This window comes from Ruditapes philippinarum, unplaced genomic scaffold (genome assembly GCF_026571515.1).
Source record: "Ruditapes philippinarum isolate M1 unplaced genomic scaffold, ASM2657151v2 ctg753_1_1_1_1, whole genome shotgun sequence".
NCBI lineage: Eukaryota > Metazoa > Mollusca > Bivalvia > Venerida > Veneridae > Ruditapes > Ruditapes philippinarum.
In genome coordinates, this window is record NW_026854157.1 from 210280 (window position 1) to 233367 (window position 23088).

A 23088-nucleotide genomic window follows, 5' to 3' on the forward strand; every position below is an offset into this window, starting at 1 on the left:
ACCTTTTATGATATGCATTGTTATAAAAGCCGAATTCTGTAACTCTACTTTAAAAGGTTATAAATTATTCAAAATGAAATTGTTTGCTTGCGAAGGATTTCCAAATATAAATGCATCTGGAACATTATATTGTACAATATGCGGAAACACGATGGAATGAAGGTTATATGGTAAATATACATGGTAGCTTTACATTGATACCGCATTCACTAAAATATATTCACTTTAGCTGTGTTCATAGCTCGCAAAGAGAGTAGAAGTGTATGTCATTGAAATACGGTCTTATATTAAGAATCGTTGTATCCTTGGAATAGGGTTTAAACACATTTTTGTATGAAATCTGTTATATATATGACCAAAATGAAATGTCGTTTACATCAATTATCCGTTGCTAAATAAACTTAAATACTGGAAATGCACCACAGGCCCGTCGGCCTAAAACATAAATAAAACATTTATAAAACATAAACGTAAATACTAATGCAAAATACACCATATTTGGAATCTCATTTGGAGCAGCTGATACCATTTTCAAACGTAATTTGAAATGAGAAAGATCCGTGCTAGTTGATTTCCCATTTGATGACATAAGAGCAGAAAAGGCTCATGTGCAATGCGCTAAGCTGTTGCTTTAACAGTATCAAAGTTACAATACACGGCCTACCTGGTGACGAAACATGTGCTCCTTTTTATAAGCCTAAACAAAGACACCAAAACAAGATTTGGCGTACAAAATTTGGCAAAAAATAATGCATTGAAAGAAGGACCTTCAATATAAAGAAGATAGTTAAGGGTCCCAACATTCCGTTTGCTGGTCCCAAAGGGAAATCTGTAAAAATGTATAATAATTGTGAATCTTTTCGAGACAAATGTGCTTGGGAAACTAAACACATTGGTCTATAGTACAATACTTTCTGAAGCAGAAAAAGTCGTTGTGCTTACAAAATCCTTCGTATCCACCTGACGTTCCATCTTTTGACTCTAAAAATATACCTTTAAGGCCGAAAATGTTCAGCGCGAACTCCTCGGTTCTGCAATATTCCACGGTATATAAATAAACTACATTTGTACTCAAAAATAAATTTTTATATGACATGAGACAACGATTTTTAATGCAAAGTCATATATTCATTTGATACCAATATTTATGTACGGTCAGTCTTTTTTACTTACTTACTATAAAGAGAAAATTGATAAGATGTAACGAATGGACCAGCAAATAATTTAGGTACTAATGCATCTTGTAAATAGACTAATTGCCAAAAGGATTTATTTGACAGTATTTATAACGACAGAGAAATTTTCTTTTATTCTAGTATACATTAAATGCAAAATGTATCCACAGAAAAGTACAGGAAATCGTCCAAGTATAACCCCAAGTATAAAATATATGCTTTACAGCTGTCAGCACATTGTCACGCGTGTGTTTTCTTTTTACCATAGCCTTTTCTTATTAGCTAAACAGAAAAAAGAAATAAAATAATCGAACTTGAACCTTTTCTTATTAATGAAGTAAATCAGCAAAAAAATATTTGTTCTAGTCTGAACTTACAGTATGTAAATAATTTGCTGGATGCTACAATAGAAGTTTGATTTGTAAATTTATAATTTGTAAAACAGCAGTTTTTAGTCGTACTCAACTTCCTTATGTAATTTGATGTTTTTTACACTCTTCGTAGCTTTCCATATAACAGCTTATTACCTCCCTTCCTTTAACTGCTTACCAAATAGTTATGGCAATGCAATGTATGCGTTAGTTTCCCATAATAATATAAGCCCATAATAATATAAGCCTCTTGAAAGCTCTTGTCTGAATAATCAACCTTTTTACTGGTACGTCCTTGTAAGCTCTTGATATATTATTCGATTCAATTAGGTAAACATAGGGCTTCGTTCACATGTTTATCTAAAACAACTGAAGGTACACCTATAACACATTTTGGAATAATTGTATTCAAGATTGGTCAAAAGTGGAATGTTTGGCGTATTGAAAATTAATGGTACACAATCTATTTTCTATACTCAAAGTTATCCGAGTTGTAAATAACTTCCACGTATCAATGACGAAAAATGGTTGAGATAACATTGTATCTACCACAATAGAGTAGACGTCTGTTTGTCTTAATTTAATATCAGTTGAAATAAACAGATCTAAGATTACGTTTAAACCGTTTAAATCCAAGTATTGTAAATTATTTGTAAAAGTCACAATTTACTATTCTGTCTATATTTGAATGTATTGATTTTGTCGCATTCCACTTTAATTGAGATATCTCTTTAATTGTTATATTTACTAACTGAGCTATGCATACGCTATTTATTTAATTTTCGTCAGCATTATTTAAGGTATGAGATGCCTAATGCAGAATCTCCTTTCTGAAGAGTATTTATTTTCAGAGAGGACACATAGTTTCGATAGGACGCAAGTTCAAACCCCAGAAGAGGCTATTTTTCAATTTTTGTCTTTTGTTCTTATTTTTGCTTGGCAAGATTTTGATTGTTTTTCTTATTTTTTACATAAAATCTGAAATTAAGAAAAAAAGTTTTATGCACGATTTTTACAATGAGTTGTGTGAAATTGGATAAAGATATAATTTAAAATGATCATTATGATTTGAAATCGGCATGGTAAAATTTCTGTATATTTCTACAAATATTTAGATTTGTATCAAGGTAATTATTTATTTATTAAATAATAATTTGATGCCCCAATTTTATTACAAAATCGAACAGGTTTTTTTTTTACCCAACCCTCTTTTTTTTTATGTTAAACAACAAGTACCTCAATGTACCAAAAACCTTTTCATAGACATTTGTCATTGGTTTTATTTGTAGTTATTACAAAACTATGATTCTTATTTATTTCTTTTCAACTAAGAAAATATGAAACTAGCAAAACTTTTCTTCAGATAATGAAAACATATTCTTTGTTATTGTTTTGCAAAATTTATACTTCAATTTTCAATATTTTTCAAAGAAAATGGTAAACTTTTGTAATTTTTTTTTGTATTAATATCCAGAATATAGTACAGATTAATCAATATAGAGTTTAAAATGTCTCTTGAAAAAGGTTGATTATACTTCCATTTATCTTAAACGCAACAACAACAAAGAAACTATCAAAATATCACTTAAAAATTGCCGATTTTTATCATGTACCTTACACGATGCTGCGACAAATGTGTTCAAAACTACTGCCAATTTTAGATTTTCCTTTCTTTCTATAAGATCTTTTAAACGAAAACAACGATACAAATCAGATACTTTCTTGTCTTGAACGTCGTGAATTCGCTAATAATTAAAAAAAAATAAAGGAAAGCATACGTCCACATATATTTGTTTATATCTTCACAAAGCTGAAAACTTCGATATTGTCGGCAGCTATATGATTCGTTTAATACATAACTATGAGGTTTTCGCCTTTCTTCATTATTTGCTTAGCAAGCGTAAGTTCCTTTGTAACAGACTTTTCTCTATCATTAGCAATGACTATGTTTGTATAAATATTTTACATTTTGTTTAGTAATACGACATTTATCGAAAATTAGAAATAATTGCTTTATTGTGTCGTTGTTTGGTAAATCAGCCGAATCCAGTGTCCGTATTTCATACCATTTTAGATGTCGAATAGTATCAGGAGAAGGAATTTGTCATTAATTTTATGATCTAGTGGGGTTGTACGTGATTATAAGTAGATGACCCCGATAAAATTTAGGTAATATAGACAAAGGTCGTGGTGACTGTCACATTAAGTCCACAGACAAAATGACAACCTTCATGTTTGGCCAAGAGGTTAGTGATGTCTCGGAGACTATACTTTTGGTTTTTAGATCAGTTGATCAAAGGTTCATGTAAATTTAATCATAATCTTGAAATACAGTCTTCAAATATTGTTTATACATACAGTAGTTGAATTGTGTTGGAAGTTTTAAGCTTAGAGAATCACTTAGAGTTCGGCACTGGAACCAACCCGTACCAAGAAATCAATATAATGTTTCTTGTCTGCGGAGACAAAGGCTTACCCTTTCTTCACGATGGGATTTAATAACACGCTAACAATCGGTATATTACTATTGTTGTGTTTTTAAACTGCTGGTCCAGGGCGCCACATAAATTCGTCAAGATTTTTGCATAACAAAACATTTTGATTTACTTTTTGATTACCATTCGGGAGGCATATTTGTTTTACGCATATCTTCCATTTAATTGTGTGGTTGTGATAACTACAAGCTTATACTCAATTTAAACATAATCTAGTAAAGGGGTGATTACTATGAAAGAATAAATACATCAATTATAGATCAAGATTGCAGACTCGGTTTAATTGAATCTGTTCATAATCACATAATCACAAAATCCCAGTAAAGCATGGTTGGCAAATTGAATATATTTTACATTTTGACTGTCATATTTAAATCATAATACATCAATAGGGTTTGTTATTATTTGAATGCATTGTCAAAGTAATCCATTTCCATTTAATATGAAACAAGTACTGCAATGGTCAATGTGCACCAAGAGGTTTCCTCGAAAAGTATAAAAAAATACTCTTCATTTGCAAACTTTTACAGTACAAAATAGATGAGAATAAATATATGAAATAAAATAAAATTACTAAGCATAAATAAAAAACAAGCTGCATAAATAGCACTTTTAATGAGAAAAAACACTGCAAAAACATAACGTTTAACAACAATTTCGTGTATGCGCTATTCATTTAAAGGCAATTTACTGTAATACTGTGGAAGTATTTTTTTTAATTCAAACAATAAGTTTTGCTGCAGATACGTAACTTTATTCACGTTAAGAAACAAATTAAAACGTTCAGCTTATGCACCAAACAATCTTTATGATTGTTTTAGTCAAATGTTTGAAATGTGTATTAAAATGTTAAACAAACAAACTAAACACTCTGTTGACGATTCTTCTGCTAAGAGTGCCTAAAATTACAAATATAACTATTAACTAACCAATATTTCCAAGAACTGCAATACTTTACCATATCAAATATAAGATCCTTTTACTATTAGTTTTAACATTATCAAGCGACACTATATCTTAGACTATCTAAATTTAGCCTTATTTTCCGATTAATACCTATACTAATTATGTTATTGAAATCTAATTTTTTATTCTATAAAGGATCTGAGATATACAAAAAAATGCAAAAAAAAGGAATAAATAAAAAATAAATTAAAAGAAAATAAAAGGAAAACATGTTTTCAATGTCAATGCAGTTGAGAGTAATTCTAGCCTATTTAGATACTCAAAATGATGGTAACGCATCAAATTACCTTTACCCAAAATAAATCCTAAAGGTTACATATTAAGAGCTATGATACCTTGAAGTTCATAAAGAATGATAGTAATAAAAAACAAGAATAGGTATAAAGCAATAAAACTAAGGGACATGATAAATGTAGAGTTTTCAAAAATAGATACAACCATAAAATGTTTTCTTCATATATGTCATAGTTATAAGATCTATACCTCCTTTAACATAGCGAAATCTATTCTACGTATCGGAGACGTTGCCTCCAGTCTGAATAACAATCACCTTTAGAAGATATAAAATCAACACTTCATTCGCAAACTTCTTCAGTGAAAACCGTATAGACTTAAAGTTTTTATTATACAGTATTTTTGTCTCATTTTCTGGTAGAATGGGTCTTTTGTCTCAACAAATTTGTAAAACAATTCACAAACTCATAAAAAAATCATATCCTGTCTAGTACTTGTGCAATGAATCAATAAACTAGTATAAACAAAGAGTTGCATCTAAATGACAGCATAGATTTAAATGACAGCATAAATGTTAATGACAGCATACATGTAAATAAGTGCATAGATTTAAACATGTTAAACACATGTGCAGTATGTCATGTGAGTTGGTCCACTTACACCAAGTGCAATAATTGTTTGTTTATAGAATGAATAATATAATGATTTGCAATGTAACACTAAATAATAGCAATAATTATAAAAAACATCAGATGTCTATGATTTCTATTATAACTTGTGCATTTTGATCATTCTTAAAACTCTATTCAAAAGTTAAACACCTTTTAAAGAGTTATAATAATGAGAAAGGAATACAAACTTTTACTAATAAAGTTATCAGTTTGTAGCCGAGAAAGTCACTTATGAAGCTGTTTTCTTGCCACAACCCTGCGCCACGCCTTTTGCCAGAATTGGACCGCCCTCATGTAATAAGAGAGGCGGCCATACGACGAAATCAACCTTTGCTCCACTGATGGTGTACGGTTTGTAGAAATCGGTGTCAAAACTTGAGCCTTTACTGAGTAGAGGAGCGAAGGCAACAGGTGGGTCTTGGATCTGTAAAATGTAAGTACTATAATCGTTAAAGGTACACTAAGACATTTGCCATCTCGTGCATTAAGTATTTGTAGAGCCTATTTATGTCATAATGAGCAACCAATGATATATCATAAAGTGTGACATCTTATCTTTACAAACTTGCACACTTAATATAATGCCATATAAGGTAAATGACGAATATCATTACATTTTATTTATCTAAACCATTTTAAATCTTACACTGTATATTTGATTAAAACATAACAAAGAAATCATCTTCTCATTCCCACGTTAATATTATAAGTATATCATATTTTGTCTTTGACGTAAATTTAAATTATTACTTACCACCATAAACCAACACATTTCCAAACATTCCGCTGTGAATGCACGGACTTTTAGAGCTGTTTTAGTCCTGTCATTTGTAGACTGTTCTAGATACGACTGATACATCTGACAAAATATTATTGTAATATTAGATTTGACATAATATAGAAACACTTCACTTTGCTTCGGGGTTGTTCTTAACACACCTCTATAACAGAATTGTTTAAATTTATAGACTTCTCTCCCTTGCCCTTCATCTTTGTTAGTTAGAAATAATATCTACCATAAAATGATGATCAAATACCAACATTTACTCTTTTTGAAATAAGAATTACTTGTATATTTATACATTTAGTTATAAGGATAATAATATTATAATTAATTCAATTATATTGTAAATATGTAACATTTGAGTTTTATAGAATTAATTTTAATCCTGTCGCATCAAATCTTATGAAACGATAAATTTAAAAAATCGCTTTGCATTTCATATGTATAGTTGGCAATTTGTAAATGAGTTAACATAATTTCCCTCTTAGCATTGAAGAGTACAATGAATTCAACGATCATAAATATTAGCTGCTGTACCTTTGGTAAGTTTTCTGTGAATCCCACGGCCTTCCTGCACTCTTTTAAAAGTTTTCGCACATCGACAGTGACATCTCCTTTGTCCTTGAAAGAAAATAGATCTTTATTATAAAACAAGATGAAATGATAAGATACATAATACGTTCGTACTCAACATTGAACTTGTCCGGTTTGCAGCATGAAAGGGATCAAAACTGGAGATTCTGATATATTTTCTTGGTCAAGTTTAAAAAAAAATATCTGTCTAGGAACAAAACGGTTTGAAATTACTTAAACTAAATACGCACCTCTCTGTCGGCAAATTTGAGTTCCTGTCCTAAGTTCTTCATTTGTGCTTTTGCCTTCTTCAAACAAAATGTAAATACATCCTAAGGAAAATTGAAAATACGAATAAGTATAAAAGTAATGTAATAAAATATTTGATATTAATATCAGCTCGAGAACATTTTTAAAACAAAGGACGCCAATGGATATATAAGTATAATCGTTTGAAATTTGTTTGGTCGAAAAAATAGAGGAAAAATTGTTACTAAACCGTTTACATTATCTATGCATACAAACGAATCTGTATGATAAATAAAAGGTATATTAACAATAATATTCACTTATATTTGATAAAAAATATTCCTTAATTACCTGTAAAATATGTAAAAGAGTTTCAATAACATATTCTTCTCTATGGTAGCTTTTTTCTAGAACGTCAAACGCATCTGTCCATTGATTATCATACAGCTCAGCATATTTTTCAGCCAGTTTAGTCGGACGATTTCTATCACTCAAATCAGTGATGTTCGGGTTGTTGTCAGTCAGCCTATTACCCATAACTTTGCTTAGTCTACAAAGATGTAAAATATTCGTAAGAAATAGAATATTTTGATAAATCAGATGTTTTAATACTTATCATATTAGTGTTAGGTTGTCAGCGTTCGATTTGTCATGCAATTTCTAAAATGACGTTATGCTACATACAAGGTAATTGATAAATTTAGAGGTATTTTATATTAAATTCAAATTTGTATAATTTGAAAATGTAATTGTTGCTGGTCTTGCATATTAACCATAATATTTTTAATCTTTTTCTTGATTAACATTATTCAGCGTCGAACTATCTGCTCCATACATTTCAGAATGTTTATCAAATAGAAACAATTCACCATATTTATGGTATTCCTGCTACAATGAATATACATTTCAAATTGATGATTTTATTATGAAATGTTAAAGATTTAACTTGAGGTGAATTTGAACGAAACTTTATAAAAGAAATATCTTAGTCACTTGCCTTGATTTAGTTTCAGCGAGTTCAGTCTCGGTGTCATGAAGCTTTGTACGCGCCTCTTGAAGTTGTTTTGTCAATTCTGCTATTTTCTTTCTTTGGTCAGTGTCAGCTTTAACTTCGTTTGTGTTTTTCTCAAGAGTCTTGCTTTGCATTGATTTTTCAAGATGACTTAAGGCGTTTTTGCTCCTATGCAAATCATCTTTAAGACGTAGAATTTCTTTCTTTTGCAAATCGATTCTCATTACTAATTCCTTTTCTCTTTCTTGCATCTGTTTCAAATCCTCTTGGTGTTGTTCCCTTTGTTGACGGACTTGCTTTTCCTTATCTTCTATCATCTTATGGAGACTTTTATTCGTTTCGGTCAATTCAATGCATGTAAGTTCATGAGACGAAATAGTCCTTTGTTGGGACTTGGATTTGGTCTCCAGACGAGTGTAGTCTACATTGATATTGCTGACTTCGTTTTTATGTGAAGGTTCTTTGGCTCTAAACTCTTCCTCCTTATTATTTAGCTTTTGTAATGCTTCATTAAGCTGCCTTTCAAGATCAGAGATCTTTTTCTCAAGAGTCTTGCTTTGCATTGATTTTTCAAGATGACTTAAGGCGTTTTTGCTCCTATGCAAATCATCTTTAAGACGTAGAATTTCTTTCTTTTGCAAATCGATTCTCATTACTAATTCCTTTTCTCTTTCTTGCATCTGTTTCAAAGCCTCTTGTTGCTGTTCCCTTTGTTGACGGACTTGCTTTTCATTATCTTCTATCATCTTATGGAGACTTTTATTCGCTTCGGTCAATTCAATGCATGTAAGTTCATGAGACGAAATTGACCTTTGTTGGACCTTGGATTGGGTCTTAAGACGAGTATAGTCCGCATTGACATTGCTCATCTCGTTTCTATGTAAAGTTGCATTAGCTCTTAGCTCTTCCGTCTTGTAAGTTAGTTTTTGTAATGCTTCATTAAGCTGCCTTTCAAGATCAGAGATCTTTTGCGATTTGTCTTTGCACTCTGAACGCAATTTTGTGAGGCTTTCGTGGTGCTCTTTTTCTTGTCCAGGATTTATCATTTCTTGGTCCGAAAGTTTAATTTTGCATTTAATCTCAGTGCTACTCCTCTCTGTGTGCTCAAAGCGTTCAATGTTACTTCCGCTTGAAATGCCTTTATATTTCTTTAATTGGTCTTCAAGATCTTTGAGTGTGCCATCACGAAGAGCTAGATCGCGCTGACATGAAGATAATGATTTCCTTAAATCTGATTCCATCTTTTGTTGTTCTCTTGAACAGGCATTGTATTGATTCCTCACAGCAGACAATTGAACTTCTTTTTCTTTATTACTTTTCTCTAGAAGTTTAATTTCTCTCTCATATTCGTCTATTTTCAATTTCATCTTAACCAAGTTATTTTTGTTCTCTCTTGTATATTCCGATTCGGCGTTTAAGTTACATCTGAGGTTTGCCTTGTTTGTAAATCCCGAAACATGTGTTTGTGCTACACTGAGCTTGCGTTTCAGATCTTCAATGTCCCCCTCAAGTTTATCAATTTTCGTTCTATCTTCAATTTTGATCGTTATGATTTTAGATTCGCTATCGTTTAGCTGTTTTTGTACAATCAGAAGCTGCTTTTCTAATCGGGATATGTTGTCATGATTTTCATGACATTGACGTTCTTTCTTCATAAGCTTGTCAGTCAAATCTTTAATTTCTTTATCACGTTCTTGTAATACCTTAAACCCCGACTGTTTTGATGTTGATCGATTTCGGGTTTCGACGATCGATTCCCAGCTGTCATCCATGAAAATACCTGAATCATCATAATCCTCAGGTATCTGGCATCGATCATAACGATCTTCAATAAAGTCTTTATTTGGATACAAAAATGCGTTATATTTGCGTAAATCATGTTGAATATGTGCAAGCCACGCATTTTATACGACATAGTCTATTGCACAACGCTCAAGAATTTTAATTACGTCTTTAAGGCTTTGTTTATCCGATTGTAAGTGACATGTATATGGATCCGGCAAAAACATTGTCTAAAAAAGTAGATTCATATTCATTAAGACTTTGCTATTAGTTATAGAAGTTGCTGACGGTATATAAGGGATAATATAGCCTGAATGAGATAAATATGACCCGGGACGTTAACAAATTTTTAATAAGTAACTGCTAATCATGTTTGATAATGGTTTATAATGGTTTATAAAAGACTCAGCAACTTAAGAAAATAGTAATTCCAGTATAAAGTAAAAATGGTGGAGTAGCCTTTATCTATGTATTATATTTTTGAAGTAATGACATTTGAATCGAATAATAAACTATAACAAATAAAGCGTAAGACGATACAAATATATGGTTCGATGTGCGTGCTTCGGTTCTCACGGGACGAACAGTGTATAATACAAAATATTTCAGCCACTCTGAATCTGAGAAATGTTTTAACATTATTATTCTATCATATCATATTATTCAACATAAATGTCCTTTCTCACGAGGATGGAATTCACGGATAATTACTCTTCAAATGAAGGTCAAGTTGAATAATATTCGAATAAGTGTTTAAATTTCGGCTATAAGCAAATAATGAGTAAATAATACAGAATAGATATTTCTAAATGTTCAAAAGGAGACCGGTTCAAAAGAATAAGAGGTCGTTTAGACAACATCACATAAAGGATTACTCCAAGCATTAGTACGACAGCATTGATGATAATTCTGCGCGCGTTACCCCACCCCTTTGTGGTATAGTGACGAAAGTGCGTCGCGACTTGATTACTGGCAGACAACTGGGCAAAGAAGTTTAAAATGATATATTTTAAAAGTGTTGAATAAAAAAACAAAATTAACATCTAAGAAATGTTCCGAATTTCATTATTTTCTTTGTAAATTTCTGAATACTTGCTTACTGTTGGGGTATGTTAGTGGAGTGAAACAAATAATATGGCCCTAGATATGTTTTAGAAAGATATTCAGTATCATTTACTTAATATAACATCAAAAGAAAAAGAAATTTTTATTACAACATGTTTTTGTTGTATATTTGACAATACATTTAGTGTAACACTGATATTTCTTAAGAAAGCGTGGTAATTTTGACAGTTGGCATATGCGGTAACCATGGAAACTGCCAGTTTACAAAAAACTAACACGTCAACATATATATTTTATTTCTATTTTTGAGTCCACCATCAAATGTTACTTGATATATCAATAATGTAGAAAAATTCTATGAAAGAAATTTCTTGATAGCTTTAAATTTTTTACAGAATTCATGTTTATTTTTCTCAATTTTTTGTTTAGTTAAAAAGCATAAAAAACTCATTTTTAAAGAAAATATGTTCTAATTATCGTTTGTTTTATACAGAACCTCTAAAGATAAAGCAAGCTTTGTATAAAATCATGTTTATTGTGAGTGTAATAAGCTATTTTATACATTATTATAACACAGTTTGGCTATTTTGACAATTTTGAGATTTACGGTTACCATGGAAACTGCCATTTTTCAAAAAATCCAACTGGCCAACATATATTTTTTTTTTCTTTTGGATTTGTCATTAAATTTTACACAACATAAAAAAAAATAGAAAATCCTATGAAACACTTTTTTCAATATCTCTAATTATTCTCAGAATTCATGTTTATTTTTCTCATTTTTTGTTTGGTTGAGGAACATGGAAAACTCATTTTTTAAAGAAATATGTTCAGATTATCATTTGTTTCATACATAATCATTAGATAATGTTATCTTTGCATAAAACAATGCTCGTTGTGTGTTTTTAAGCTATCTTATACATTTTCTATTCATTATAACACAGTTTAGTCTATTTTGACAGTTTTTAATATACGGTTACCATGGAAACTGCATTTTATAAGAAATCAACACGTCAACATATATTTTTTCTTTTTATTTTTAAATTCGTCATTAAATTTTACTCATCATACAAAAAATTTAGAAAATTTTATGAAAGGATTAATTTTTCATAAAACTGTAGAAAATGTCTTTAAAGCCACAGTTTGATTGCCGTAAGGACAACAAACACACCAAAGATGTAAAATCAGCGCCACAAAAAAACCACAAAGGTCTGATGTATTCTTCGCGCTTGCACCGATAATTTAGATGTCACTGCGTTTTAATCGCGCTAACAGTATGCATCCACTGTGTGTTAATCCTTGTTTGTTTTGCTTGAACCGGAAGCAGTAAGCGTGTATATTTAGTAAAGACCAGTACCAGCGCGCGCATCCGAGCGGTGTGACAAGGTTCAAACTGTTGGCTGACTAAATAGAACGTTTTATCTTTATATAACACCAGTTGAAAATAGACATTTTGGATGAGAAACAGCGCCATGCCACATTGCTTCTTCCTGTATCCAGAGATTTAGCGGATACATCTCGACTCAGTTAGATGCAGACGACAGAGAAGGAAAGGAATAGCGATTGATACTGGCTGCTCGGGTATGGTTTTATTGTTTTGAAAAAATCTTATTTTCAAAATCAGTTATAAACACTTTGTGTGTTGAAACGTGATTTTACAAAGGTTTTATAGTGTAATAATGAGCATAATATATTTGCATTTTTAATGCCTTTGGAGATCGACAACCCAAGTTGTTGTGGCACATGTATCTAAAGTATAAAGCTCTTCCACTACACACTTTCCAAACTATCTACAAAATTTACGTTGGTCTTTTGATGTAATTATTTAAAACAATAATGTACATGAAAATGTAAGATATTTTTTGCGATTTTCTGTCACCTTTTGAAATGAAACAATGACACATCAACCTAGTAAAATGTAGTAAAGTGTAACAGGGGGCTTTAACGACCGAGTACAATTGTCAATTTTATTTAGCTTTATGGTTGCATTCAAAATTGGTTCAGTATTGTATACGAACTTAAGCTGACTTAGTGATGATTATATAAATTCACAGTATACATGTATTAATTATTACATATATATAATATTGTTAAAAATACTAACAATTATAAAACTACGCCAATTTTGTTTAATCAATTACTAGTATTGTTTATAATATAAGACAACAAAATTGGACCTATGACTTAATCCATTAAATATCAAATGTATAGGATAATATTTAAGATAATTTTAGAATTATATAATTGTGACCTACATTTTCTTCTCCCAAAGATTGTAAGAATAGTTGATCGTCATACAATTCATCTTCTCGCGACCATTTTCTGAATGATCCTGTCCTGTATGTTCCACCATACTTGTATATCATTGAATGGTCCATGGTTATTAAGCCAGCAGTAGAAAACTCCGATTTTGTTTTATAAATTCATCTAAATAAATTTAAAAAAGAAACAACGTATATGTTATATACATTCAATTATCGAATGTAACATTATGTACATACTTCATGACTATATATATATATATATATATATATATATATATATATATATATATATATATATATATATATATATATATATATATATAATATTACTAGATGCAAAATTTGATTGCTTAACTTGTTCATTTATAAGTAGGACGATTAACACGAATCCGTTGCTTGCTTTATTTGATAGTTATATACATGGTTTCTTTGAAAAGAAATGATAGAAAGGGATAATTTTTTAAATTATTACTTACATTTGATAGAGCCATGAAATTATATTTTCCGAAATTTCAAAAGCTAAACTTCATGTATCAGCATTTTAATTTACTTCCTTTTCAGAGAATTACCTTACGTGCTTAGATCACTTAACCTACACAATTGATGTATACGATACCTTGATTTCGCATTCATAGCTAATCAGCTATAACATGGGGTAGAAAACCAATCAATACTTTAACTGTGTATGTCTTATATAGAGATATCCTATATTTTGTAATTTTTAAATAAGATTTGGTTAACTTAGTTAATTGGAATGTTGACAAATCTACACATTCAGGTTCTATTTTTAATAAATCAAATATACATACTCACTTCTAACATTGGCCACGAGTATAAGTGATGGCTTCAATCATTACCTTAATTTTATTTCGATTCTAACGTACCTGATATTAACCTATATTGTGCCTGATTTTTTTCCGTACTTATTTTCAGCGCGTTAAATTTTTAGTGGTAACGTCATGTGTATAATGATTACATCACATGCCTAAATATAGAACGACAAACTTTGATTTTATTGCATAATAACACACACTTTCGGTTCTTCTATGTTCAATAGGGAAAAAATGTGGGTCATGTTAGAATAATAAATATTTCAACTTACTACAAATGCCTTTGATTGAAGTGTCAGTAAAACGTGAAAGGTGCAAGCCTACAGATACATGAAAAATATTATGAAAAATTAAAATATGTTTTAAAAGTAATAATGGTGAAGTGAGCTAAAGCAACAGTCTGACATGTAAATTTTATTTTTTGAATCATGTATCTTTTTGCTTTTCTTTAAATCTTTTTCATTCAGTTTGTTCCTTCATGTTCTTAAAAAATGCCTCATGTGTAGACATGCACTTTAAACAGTTTCATATTAACTTCGAAAAAACGACGCTTGAAACATTTTAAAATAAAAATAAAACGTCTTTAACGATGAACCATTTTGCATTGTATACGGTAATAATATTTCTTTATTCTAGGGTCAAAAACGACGATGGTGTATGTAGCTCACGCTTCGTGCGTCTTTTCGTATGTCACGTACGAGTATACATTAAATGGGAAATGGTAAGTTGACAATATGATGTATATTCCGTAAAAATCATATTTATAGATTGAGTTAATATGTATTGTAAGCTAAATTTATTGTGGTGATAGTCATGTTTTACAGATCAAAAATAGAATAAAAAGATAAACAAAACGGAATTATGTTAACATCACGTTAGAACGTCTGTTCTTCCATATTTTGCGCATTGTCTTCAGCAGCCATTTACTTGCCTTTTCATGTTTACTTTGAAAAAGAGTTGTGCATTTAAACAGATTTTTTTCGGAAAATAATATTTGACAACGTTATAGGCTATTAATGTATCTATCCGCATGTCACATTGAATATTTATAATACCGAACTTATATTTGAATATTGGTCGACTGTCTTCCTTTCTTATTTAAACACATTCTTAATGTTTAATCATTGTCTTTTAACTGCTCCATCTCTCAACACACTCCTAAGGTAAGCATGAAACTTAGTCACAAGTGTAACGGTCAAGGTCATCGACTGTTTCTGATGAGAAAGTGGTTCAAATTTTTATCAGATATTTAAAAGCAAGAAAATTGTAATTTATGACAAAATAAAGGAAAAAGCAATTCTGAAAACTTATAAAACATGTCTGTCTGAAATGTTCACATGTGTAGAATGTATGAATGAATGTAGGTAATACAGATGAATATCTGCGAGTGATGCTGCTTTGGGTTTGGATATTTTCTATAACCGAGCACTATGTTAAAGTAATAGATAAAATCCTCCATTGAAAATCAAGATAATTAGAATTAATACATTATAATAGCAAAACGTAAGCCCAAATTTTTATTCGTTTTTAATCGCAAGATACAAAATTATCATTTGATTTAATAAAATAATTTCAATGCGGTATTTCATTTCACACAATTTGTCTGCTTTATATCAATCTTAAAAGTATGCATTTCAAAATACATGTATTTCACGTTTAAAAGCCCTTAAAATATTATCTATGTACATTATCTTCTGAAAACGCAACAAAATATGTTGAGATATTTACCTGTATTTCAATATCACCTTTAATAAATCAAAATATAACCATTTTGGTTGTAAAAGAGTTTATATAAAATTAATATAAACAAAATCTATCTTACATTACGATATTAAAGCACAATCATAATAAGTTCTTTGACAATGAATAAAAACCATTACTATGTTAATTGATTTAACTTTTCAATAAATTGTTTGTAGTGTTATGCATTACAGTTATTCAAAATGTCGTTTGTTGTTTTTCCGCACGAAATTTTAAAGTTTTTTATGCAAGCATCAATTTCGGTCACGCACTGAGCCAAATATTTGTTTCTTTAAAAATATCTAACAGCTTTGTCTTTCTTGAACCCGCTCCTCAATTGTTGTTTTCGTTTCTAATCTGCTGATATCCTTGGGCAACACCTTTCATCAATACAGGACCATTTTCGTATAAAAGAAGCGGTGGCCAGACAACATATTCAACGTGTGTGCCACTTCTTGTGTATGCTTTGTATAAGTCCGGGTTGAATATCGAACCCTTTTCAGCCACTTGAGCCAACGAAACAGGTGGATCCTGGACCTTGATTTATACAATGTTTGACATTTTAGCTTACATTAGCACATGCAAGAACAATTCATCTTGTTTCTGTAATTCAGTTTCTCAAGGTCATTACTAGATAAATACGCATATTATGTGTATTCAAAACTATTTTCCTGTCAATTTGATTCTTATGTTCAAAATGCGATTGTAGAGTATAAATAAATTTTACATGTGTGACTCCTCCAGAAAGATGAAAAAGTATCGCTCACTAACTATTTAACGCATCATTAAGACATCTCAATAATATTTGAGCCGCGTCATAACAAAACCAACATAATTCGTTTGCGACTAGCCTGGATCCAGACCAGCCTGCGCAACCGCGTAGTCTGATCAGGATCCATGCTGCTACTTGTTAAAGGGTTTGTAAGCGAACAGTATAGATCGTGATCAGACTGCGCGGATGCGCAGGCTAGTCTGGATACATGCTGGTCGCAAACGCACTATGTCGGTTTAGTCATGACGCGGCTCATGTGTTGTACGTATTAAAGGAACGCACTTCTTAAAGTAGTAAAGTGATCGTCACTGGTGATACCTGTAAATTAGTTAATGTAATATTTCGCTTTTGGAAACAAGTTTATTAAATAATCAGACAGGAGATTGGGTCCGGATAATAATGTATTCAACATGTTCATCTTGTTACTTTCAAGAATACATACCACCATATACCAGCAAATTGTAAGACATTCCATTGTAAAGTCTTGAACATTTAAAGCTGACCTTCCTGTTTTGTCTGTTGACCCCTTTAGATAGGACACATACATCTGAAATTTAAAACAACCCTGCCAAATTAGGTTTCCAAACCAGGAAGGACCAATTTAGCATGAAAAGGGTGCAAAACAGTTAGGTTTTCGTTTTTAAACAACGCCTGGAATTTTGTAACATGGTACAAAAATGAACAGTGAAGCTTTCGGACCTTAACTTATCTATGTTGATAATTCAAATTAGACAATTAGATACATTGGTGTAATTACATTAGTCATAATTGTATATAGTACAAAGTCATGAACTTTTTATACTTTCAATTATATGAAAAAATGTGACCTTTCTATTATATTTTTTCCATGAACTTAGTCATGGTTACCTGATAAAGGTTGTCTATAGAAGAGCTGGACATAGCTTTTCGACAATCTTTCAAAATCCTTTGTTCGTTTGGTGCAATGTCTCGTTCTATCTGTATACATTATATAGAAACGATCAGTCTTCAATATACTTCTCACATTTCTTATGTAGAATCATTAGTATTCAAAGTAAGTATTAAATACTGCGAGAATGCTACCAAGTGTTTTGTGATAATGTAAGACAAATATTGTTGTAAGGAATTGATAATACATGTACGCTATTCATTAATCTAACAAATATGTCTTCAATTCTGAATTTACAACTTTCATTTATACAGTTGTATTGCATTGAAATGGTATTGAGTTGTGCTCTGTTTTTGATTACGAAACCATGGAAACAGAGTAAACTAATGACATGAATGACACCATGCCTTATTATTCGGTGAAACTACGCATGGTACATATAATCTCTCAAACCTTTCAAATATAACTGCAGAACAATTCTCTAAAGCTCATTTAGGAAAAATGAAATAAATAATTTACAAAATTGGATTATTTCCTTAAGATATTTTGTAACATTTTGTATATGTAGTGACTTGACGAAATATTTGTCACATTCATTCTTCCTAAAGACCTATTTATAATTGTAAGTACATTCTTATCGTATCATGATTGGATTTTTGCGCTACTCTATAAACGATTTTAAAGCTAATGTTATTTACCTTGAAAGTGTACATACACATGCTTTTTGTGGAATATTAAAACAATGTTACATTATTACAGAGTGTCAAATCTCAAAGCGTTCTGCAATTTACAGGGTCATTCTTTAAACAGCTTGATAGAGAAATTTTGTAATGCTAAATGTTATTTTGTTATAATGCTGAACTTACATGAGTGTCGGAAAATTCCAGCACACGTCTCAATTTTTCAATTTGTTCCCGTGCTTTGGTTTTGCAGAAACTTTCGACATCCTGATAATATATTTTAAACGTTCACTTAATTTTTTATAAAGAAAACATGTTTGATAAAATCTCAAGAATAAAACTATATGATATTTAACATATATTTACCCTACATATAATGTTTGCAATAATAATTTTGATAAGACATAAACACATAATCGTAATAAATGACGAATCTAAAAACAAGTAATGTAATCATGAAATAATGCCTGGTAATGTAAGGAAATATGTCTACGATTTAAAGGAAGTGTACTTAGATAAAGCCTTTGACCTGAAGAAATTTTAGCAGTGTTTCGATGGTGTCTTGCTCATCGTTTTGTTCTTTTAGCATAACGTCAAATGCCTCAGTCCATTGATTGTCATACAGTTCCGCATATCTTTCTGCAAGTTTTGTAGGACGATTTCTGTCGTTGAGATCAGCTATATTAGGATTGTTGTCCGTCAGTCTTTCTCCCATTGCTTTACTAAGTCTTTAAAATTATAAAAACGAATAATGTTATGAAATACGTACGTAGAATATTTTCATGCAGGTACGGTTATTACTTTTTTTAAATGATTAAGACTATTGACATCGTTTTTATTTATATAAGTTATCATTTATTAAATGTTTAACATGGCTGTTTTCAGCTTTATAAATGACAACACCACTTATTCATAGACATTTGTTAATAATAATCAGTGAAAACCAGATATCTTCAACTTTTCCATTCTTTTCCATTTGTTTTGACACTTCCTTTTTAAAATAAAATGCAATACTGAAATAACAAAAATGAGCGGCTTAAAGTCTACATGATAGTAATCTTACAATATTTACAATAAGAAATTTCTAGTTGAATTGCAGAGTTTCATTTACCTGGTTTTTGTTTCACTAAGCTCAACCTCTGTATCTTTTAATGTTGTATACATCTGCTGTAGTCTAACATTCAGTCTATTTATTTCGTCTTGAAGTTCAGTTGCTCTTTTGACATTCTGATGATTCTTTCGTTCATTTTGAGTTGCAATGCCTTTCTTCAACAATATTTCGTTCCTTGCTTCAGTCAGTTGTTTCTCTCTTTCATCTATTTTCTTTTCAAGCCGTTTGATTTTCTGAGTACACTGTTCAAGTTCAATCTCTAACGCCTGAATAAATGTGGTTAACCTAACTTCTACATCATTTTTTTCACTTTTCATTGCTTCTATTTTGATAACAGAGTTCTCCAATTCATTCTGTAAGTAAGAAATACGCTTACTGGATTCCTGAAACCAAACCTCTTTTTCGTCATCTGTTTCATTATTTTTGTTGTTCAGCATTTTTTCCAGCTCATAATTTTTCCGTTCAAAATTACGTTTCTCGGTCTCTAACTTCTGAATCTCATTTGTCTGTAATTCGATGATATCCTTACTGAGCGTTTCTAAAAGCCTGATTTCTTTAGCATGTTTATCAGTCTGCCTCCATAGATATTCTTTCAAGAACTTGATTTCATCTTTAAGCTTTTGATTTTCGTCATAAACGTACGGTGGTTTATAACTCGAATAGTGAGCATCCTGTCCTTTATTTCTATAAGAATTATTGTCAATTTTTGGAAGTCGTAGTGCATTTTCCTCTGATCTGTGAGATTTGAAGTTATGTCTCCCATTCTGCAAGTGTGTCATTTTGCATAAACCTGCTGATTATGAATAAAAAATACGGTATTATCAGGAGTGAATATACGAATAAAAGAACTGTAAAGGAGCTGCTTAGTTCTATAAAGTCACACAGACTTTATCTTGCATAAAACACATTATCGAGTAGATTTAAGAGGCATTGAAAGGGATACTCAGGCAAATCAATGAAAAAAATATTAAAAAAAATCACGCAAAAACATAATTTTTAAATCCCCCCAAAATTTCCTTAAATTTCTATTTTAAATTTGGGTTTTAAATGTTAAAAAATATTTATATTCAAATGAAAAATTTTAAAGCCACTGAATCACCCATTTTTAAAAAAAGGATGTACTGAACAAAACCGGAAAATTTTAAAAAAAATATTTATGATTTTTATATATACAATTTTCTTAAATTAATATTCCTTTTATTTCAAGTTTCACTTACAACTATTTGGAAAAACTAAACCCCTAAAACCCACCAAATGGGTCAAAAAAAAGTAGGATGGGACCCCAATGTTTTTTCTTTGTGTCAATTTTACTTAAAACATGCACATTTAAGAAATTTGACCGTTCAACAAAACCCAAAATAAATTGGTTTGCGCCAGATGATCCAGACCCGTCAACCCCAGTCTAATCAGATCATGATGCTCGCTTACAAATCCTATAGCAAGTAGAGAAACTGATAGCGAACTGCATGGATCTTGATCAGACTGCGCGGATGCGCAGGCTGGTCTAGAGCCATGCTGGTCGCAAACCCACTATGTTGATTTTGTCATGATACGGCTCATTTCTGCTCTGCTTCTGTAAAAATATACTAAAATTTCTAATTAAGGGCTTATTAGCTTAAGTCAACATTTTTCATGTAACAAGCAAAAATAACGTGTTATTATTTAGTTTATTACATTATGGGTAATTCTCTTTTTTTAACAGCTATTTATATGTTCTATAGTTTCATGATATCTTACTATGTATTTAGGTTATAAAGGTCTGTACATCTTGTTCGAACCTTGAATATTTTATCTTATGATAACATGAAACTATGAAAGTATAGTACATAAACAATTAATACTTACATGATGTTGTCACATTTTCTGTCATAAAACAAGAAATTGTTAAAATACTCGTACAATTTAATTTGAAATAGTAAAGCAAAACCCACCTTTTAATCTACTTCCCTTTTCATTTAATCGCTTGTATATTCAAAGAATACGTTATGTGAATTGTTGACTAAAGTCATGGTTGAACGTGCAATTTCTATTTATTCACATTTGCCAATTCTTTATTCACATTTGCCCATTCAATTCAATTTGCTCGTTGCTAACATAAACATATATATGTAACGCGGTGTCAGATGATGAATAGCATTTTTAACTAATTGTATATTATATAAACATTTGACTTTCACTTCCAATTTGAATGTTTCGCTAGTTGTGAGTATAATTCCTAACATGTAAGTAAATAATATTTTAAATGTATACATCTATCTTTAACATCTATCTAGATGCAGTGTACATTCAGCGCATAAATATACATGAGCCGCGTCACGACAAAACCAACATAGTGCGTTTGCGACCAGCATGGATCCAGACCAGCCTGCGCATCCGCGCAGTCTGATCAGGATCCATGCTGTTCGCTATCAGTTTCTCTACTTGTAATAGGGTTGTTAAGCGAACAGCATGGATCCTGATCAGACTGCGCGGATGCGCAGGCTGGTCTGGATCCATGCTGGTCGCAAACGCACTACGTTGGTTTTGTCGTGACGCGGCCCATATAATAGATAAAGTCAGTTTGGAGGTTTACATATTCAATGCATAAAAAATCATATAACAAACTACAAGCTGTATGATATGCTAAAATTGTCATACTGTGTTATATTTTCCATTCAATAATGAAGGGACGAGAACATCAGATACATAGCATGATGAGCTATGATCAAATGGAACATTGATTTACATAATACCCGTAATCTGTCATTAGATTGACTTAGTTAAATAGTTTAAATTGATTTAAAAGAAATAGATATATATATTTCTATATGACTTTTTTGTCATTCATATTTATGATTATTTTTCAACTAATTATTACAAAAAAATAAACTGAATAATAAGCTCGTGTTTCTAGAAAAATATGGCCATCGACTCGAACCATTACCTATGTTATCATTAAAAAGATATGTGTTGATTAATTTATTTTACAGAAAAGAAAAACAGTCAAAAAAGAAAGAAAATTGTCTGTGTCTCATGCAATTTTACAAAGAGTTATTTAGATAATTGTTGCCATCTTTGAATTGATTAAAACAAAAAGAAAAAAAAACATGAGTAAAAGATATGTTCAGATATTTGACCTATGGGTTACTTCATGGAAATTTTATCAGGATGCAAAAAAACAACAACAATAATATAAAATTTGTTGATAAATAATCGCTTTTTGGATATAAAAACAAAAAACATTTCAATGACATTATGGGTCTTTAAATAGAAGACAAGTTCTATCAATATAGCATAGATCTATATTACTTCTCTGTTTTAAATATTTTAAAACTTAAACGCAAGCAATATATCTTTTCATGAAAGGAGAGGTTTGAAATACGATCTGCTTCGTAAATTTGTATCTGTTCCAACTTTAAAGATCTATATATCTTCAAGGTTATATCTGCATTATAAAATTTATTTGA

General features: G+C 30.7%; 1 protein-coding gene across 1 annotated transcript; it reads right to left on the reverse strand.

Moving 5' to 3' along the window:
• Positions 1-4641: 4641 nt before the first annotated feature.
• On the reverse strand, positions 4642-21580 carry LOC132739197 (putative leucine-rich repeat-containing protein DDB_G0290503). The gene is made up of 13 exons (XM_060726865.1): positions 21488-21580; positions 19643-20435; positions 19061-19259; positions 18718-18798; positions 17851-17940; positions 17426-17530; positions 16560-16748; positions 8516-10419; positions 7870-8068; positions 7521-7601; positions 7234-7317; positions 6667-6771; positions 4642-6336 (listed from the first exon to the last, which is right to left on the reverse strand). Exons 1-13 carry the CDS (start codon positions 21510-21512, stop codon positions 6142-6144), a joined length of 4050 nt encoding a protein of 1349 aa, XP_060582848.1. The 5' UTR covers positions 21513-21580; the 3' UTR covers positions 4642-6141.
• Between the last annotated feature and the right edge of the window lie 1508 nt (positions 21581-23088).